The following is a 5,329-nucleotide window of genomic DNA, read 5'->3' on the forward strand; positions in this document are numbered from 1 at the left end:
AACAATATTCATCTCTGTATTTTGCAGCTCCACTGAAATTTTACCGCAAAAATGAGCATTGGAAAAGTGAAACTTTTCCAACAAATTAATACTGAATGTTTGCTCTTCGTTGCAACAGCCAAAAACGTAAAGTGGTAATTTAACAAACATTCTAATCAACCGCCATGGCCACGGGCGATAAATCAGTATTGTGCTTCTCGGAAAGCTGTAAGTGAGCAAATTTTCACCACTGTAACATCGAACAATAAGCATAATCATGCCAGAAGTGGGCCTGACAGAGTCAGGAAATACGGTCAATTCGAACAACACATCGTAATAAAAATCAACCTCAAATAACGACTGGCCGTTTTTGTTTTGCAGCGATACATTTGCAACAGGATAAGAGCATACACCATACTTCTCACAAGTTTCAAAAATGAAATTTAATGGCAGTTCCACATTGTGCAAATCGGAAACAAAAAAGTGTCGAATCAAAACCGTTAAAATAAAGCTCGAAAGAAATACAATGAAAACATTAATTACAAGAAATATAACAAATCTTGTAAAATTCATTCGGACATTTTTATTTTTTCATGGATTAATTAATTGCAAATATTAATCCATACAAATTTATTTTATGAAAATGGACAGTTACAGTATTTAAAGAAAATCAGGTATTAAGACAAATATGCAACGTCTATCTTTTCTTTTTAAAAACATACATTCCACATGTTTCTTTCTAAAATAAATTTAAAATAACAATATGATGTTTCAGCAGATTCTCCTTTCATAATTTACCATGCTTGTGCTTCAATATCATCTTAGCACGAATATTGCAGTCCAACGAAATTCAGTACTTTAATTTTAATGAAACACTTAATTTGATTCTCTAGCACAGTAGCTTTCGGCCAAATTTTATGAAAACTCTCACAGTCAATTCATTTATGCTTGTTACTTCAATAACATTTTTTTACTATTTAAGCAAACTTTTTGAAGAAGGTAAATTTGCCACAAACAACAAACTTTACTTGAATAAATTTATTTGCACATACGGGATGCAATGTTTCACCCAATTCCAAAAAATCCCATTTAAATTCTAAAGCTAAATAATAAATTAATGTTCAAGTTTAGACAAGCCAACTCGTTTAGCTTCTATTTCATAAATAAGCAACCGCCACAATTTCGCCACAAAAACTCCAGCCTCTTCATCCAATACCTATAAATTGGACAATTATTAGAAAAATATTTTAAAATGTGAAATATCTCGAAAAACAAATCAACATACCATTGAAATATCATCTAACAAACCCTGTGGTGTTGATCTTTCAAGAACCTTTTCAGATATAAAATCTACCAAACTGGCTTCTTCTTCCCCAATGTACTCAATTATTTTCTTACTGATCCACGGTTTTATTCGACGATCGATCAAAAGCTACAATAATAAATACAGACATTCATGCATACGTGGAAATTAAGATTAAAAAATGATCCATACCTGATCGACGTATTCCCAATGAATTTCATACTTGAAAAGTTCTTCTTTAGAACTGGGAATCTTGTCAATGAGACTTTTCACATATTTCTTACGCTCTTCAGTAGACATCTGGGTATGCAAGTTCGGCATTTCCAGAGCACGCTTCTCTTCCTCAGTGTACTCCAATGGTACCAATTTTCGAGAAGACGTTTTAACAACTGAAAATTCTTCATCCGGTTCATTAAACATCTGCTGCAATGGTATAGGCGCTGCAGTATTCGTCGATGTAGAAACAGAGCCTAGCTTCAAGCCAGCAAAACCAATGGGCTGACTGTTTTCTGCTTGTGCGGGTAAAAAAACAGTTGGAATCAGAACCGTCTCTTTTTTCACCTCTGCAAAAAAACCTCTTTATAGAATAACAGCACAACACACGCACAAGCATACATACTTGGGACAGCGGAATCCACTTCATCTGCATTATTATCATTATTATCAGCAGCTTTATCCGTTTCAGATTCTGAAACGGTACGCTGCTGCTCTTCCAATTTCACAGGATTCACAGGTAATTCTTCCACCATTATTTTTGTCTGCATACACAACAATAATTAATGACTCCTCCAAATTCTTTGCGTTTTGAAATATTTTACCTCATTAGAATCTTTACTTGAATTTTCCTCAATAAGCTTACGACGAATTAAAGCAATTTCTTCTGCTTCGCGAAGTCTGTCAAGTGCATCCCATTCCATCTCGTCTGTAATTGCATCTTTTCTTAGCAGTAATGATTTGCCCCTGAAAAAAATAAAAATTCAATACGAAACAAAAGATAATTATCATTAAAAAAACATACTGATAAAATTCCAAATCACCCTCTTCATCAATGTAATCTTCAAGGAACTCTTGCATAATTTTAATATCTGCTAACTAGAAAAGAAACAAAACAATGCCAAATAAATTTTATTACATAATCATAAAGAAACTACTTGTTCTTTTTTTCGCCTTTTTTCCTTTTCCGCCTGTTTGAGCCGTTCTTTCGCTTTTCTTTTTTCTCTGGCTTCTAATTTTTCTAATCTTTCCAAATAATTTTTTTCCTTTTCCCTGGCTTTGCGTTCCAATTTTTCTCTTTCCCGTGCATCTTCACTGGTTTCCAACAACCTGCATATTCATACACATATATTTAAAAAATTACATAAATTAATAAAGCCTTTCTAAACAGAATATAACGTTGAAAACCTGTCAGCAGAGGGAGATCGTCTTCGACGGCTTCCAGTTTCAGGAGTGCTACCCCGCCTACGCCCTCTGGCTTCACCAGCTTTTGCATCGGCACTATCGGTAGCACAGTTTCGTTCGAATTTTGTAGACGCTCGTCTGTCAGCTTCCAAAGGAGTAGATGGTCTTTCAGTAAAACGCTCGTTCTTTTCATTCACATCAACAGAAGCTGATTTTCCCTTCAAACGTGCTTCTTTATCATCCTGCAAAGAAAAAACCAACTAAATACTAGGAATGTACTTCAAATTAAAAAATTAAAAAGGAAACCGAAAGCAATATTATGCCTTTTTTTCATAAATAACAGTTGGCACTTACGCACTGAAATCTATATTACAAGCTAAAAAAATCATTAGTTTCGCATTTGCTTACGTAATCTGTACAGTTCAGCACTCGTCGAATTCCATTCTGCAAGATTAATCACTTATGGCAAACACTGACTTTTTTTTTCATTGCTAATAATCAATCAGCAAATAATATACAGTCAAATCTGACGCTGTATTAATAACACAAATTTCCCAAAATGCACGCCTCATAAAGCGCAAAAACATACATACTTACATAAAACAAGTTCGCGAATCAAAAGCCAAATTATGAAAAATCATACCTGCAAGCAGGAGGTAGGTGTCTTCGGATCTTTCCAAGATTAGAAAATAAAATCAACTGCTCAGCGTAAATTTTGAATTCGATGCCCTACCTTATTTTACGCATACGAAAAAGGAAAAGTTAAATGAAAATCCATACCTCGCGTAAAAATTCGGCGAAGAAAAAGCTCGTCGCTATTACTGGCAGGTTATGATGTGCACAATGCAAAATGTAACAAAATGAATATCTAAGATACAACATCTACAACATCATCTACATCAAGAATTCTAGCAGAACAATCTACAGTACCCCAAATTTGTCAAAATGATTTTCTATTTTCTGAAAAGGAGATGCTTTTTAATAAAAATTTTTTTATAAACTTTGAAAAATGTAAAATATACATATAATCAATCAATCAACCAATGCGCATATTTTTTTAATGAAAGCAACAAGCAGTGAACACCACATTAGTAGAAACAACATAAATACAAGCTTAACTGCTTAATTTTCCATCCAGTTGTTATACCAACTTATAAAAACATAAATGTTATACACGTTATACACAAAGACATATACTAGTGTTGTCGCTAAATATTGTACCCAAAAACAAAAAGATACCTCAAGAATAAATAATACAAAAGTGCAACTGAAATTCAACTGTCATATTTACTGCCTCACTAATAAAATACAGTGGAAAATACTTACAGCAATAATAAATGGAAATTGCCGGACAGAAGTCGCTTCCAACGAAGGATTTCATTACCGACTAAACACATCTAATCTTTCTGCACTGCTAGCACAATAATAACATCACATTAAAAAGCACAGCAAATATTTACTTAATCTGCGCAACGTTGATCTGGCATTGTAAGTTTTCAATGAAAATGGAGATGAATTAAGAAATGTGAAGCAAACTCGGAAATTTTTTCACAAAAAACTCCAAATTGATGCTGAAATTCAGCGACGCACAAAGCCTATTAAACATGTTCTTTTTGGGCAAATTATCTCATTGGCAAACTTACCAATTAGTCGAGAGACTAAAGATGCGCGAGAGAAAAACACAGCACTTCGGTTTCAGTGGTGCGATGAATCAATCAATCGTTAAAGGCATCTGCATCAGAGTTCAAGGATTACCGATGCCAAATAGCTTAGTCAAATATTAAACATTCTAATGTGAAAGTGGAAATAAAATATCCCATTAATTATAAAATGTTGAACATGAAAAAAATAATAAGTAAATGCAAACTTTAACTTCTTTCAGCACTGACTTTAAACATTTTACAAGCACAAGTTTAACAAAACCAATTACATAAAACAAAAAATGGCTTACTTTATGGGCTTCACGAAACTGAATAATTTCTTTTGCAATATATTCTTTACGATCACGATCCAAACTTTCGATATCCAAATTCTACAAATTTATTAAGCAGTCAAAATACAACAATCAATATCGAGTTTAAATGAAAAAATGCATTCTCATCAACATAATAAAGTTCTGAAAATGCTTATACAGTCACTCTGCGTTCCTCAGAAAAGCACTCTTTTTTTCAATAAAATAAACAATAGTCATAAATATTTTTCTTCATCAAATAATATACCTATTTGATATCTTTTAAGTATGCTAATAAATATAAACAACCAACTTACTCCTCCTTTGCCAGTAAGAGTAGGAGATTTCGGAACGTGAGATTCTAAAAAATAGCAGTTTTCAACAAAAAACAGAAATATTACTAAAACTACATACTTGATGTTCCTTCGAAAAGCTCAGGTGCCATTTCTTTGACCAAATTTTTTAATGCCTTCCGAAACATTTCATCTTCTTTTCGAATTTCATCATCTGCTGGTAACTGATCTCCTTCCATCTTCAACGGTGGCTTATTGTACAAGCTTCTTCGTTTGTTAATGAAGTCAATTAGCATAGATTTATTTTTTTTCGTCACATTTAAGCTGAAAAAAATCAAATTACTAAATATAAATCAAAACAGTATAATAAAAAACTTAAATTATACAGTCATATAATAATACATT

The 5,329-nt window shown here is 32.8% G+C and overlaps 1 protein-coding gene across 1 annotated transcript; it reads right to left on the minus strand.

Annotated features, from left to right (window-relative positions):
* Positions 1 to 1,093: 1,093 nt before the first annotated feature.
* Tsp_12541 (putative PWI domain protein) lies at positions 1,094 to 5,220 on the minus strand. The gene is made up of 11 exons (XM_003367060.1): positions 5,046 to 5,220; positions 4,949 to 4,992; positions 4,632 to 4,712; positions 2,684 to 2,922; positions 2,434 to 2,605; positions 2,301 to 2,374; positions 2,101 to 2,242; positions 1,902 to 2,040; positions 1,475 to 1,845; positions 1,265 to 1,411; positions 1,094 to 1,195 (listed from the first exon to the last, which is right to left on the minus strand). The coding sequence occupies exons 1-11, from the start codon at positions 5,218 to 5,220 to the stop codon at positions 1,094 to 1,096; spliced, it is 1,686 nt and encodes a 561-aa protein (XP_003367108.1).
* Between the last annotated feature and the right edge of the window lie 109 nt (positions 5,221 to 5,329).

Source organism: Trichinella spiralis, assembly GCF_000181795.1.
Source record: "Trichinella spiralis strain ISS 195 chromosome Unknown Scfld4907, whole genome shotgun sequence".
Taxonomy (NCBI): Eukaryota; Metazoa; Nematoda; class Enoplea; order Trichinellida; family Trichinellidae; genus Trichinella; species Trichinella spiralis.

Excerpts from the sequence above, each read along its gene's own strand:
- Tsp_12541 (XM_003367060.1), bottom strand. The coding sequence starts at position 5,220 with ATGCTAATTGACTTCATTAACAAACGAAGAAGCTTGTACAATAAGCCA. Across the intron at positions 4,993-5,045 it reads GCTTTTCGAAGGAACATCAA|AATCTCACGTTCCGAAATCT; the intron begins GTATGTAGTTTT and ends GCTATTTTTTAG. Across the intron at positions 4,713-4,948 it reads CTCTTACTGGCAAAGGAGGA|AATTTGGATATCGAAAGTTT; the intron begins GTAAGTTGGTTG and ends ATAAATTTGTAG.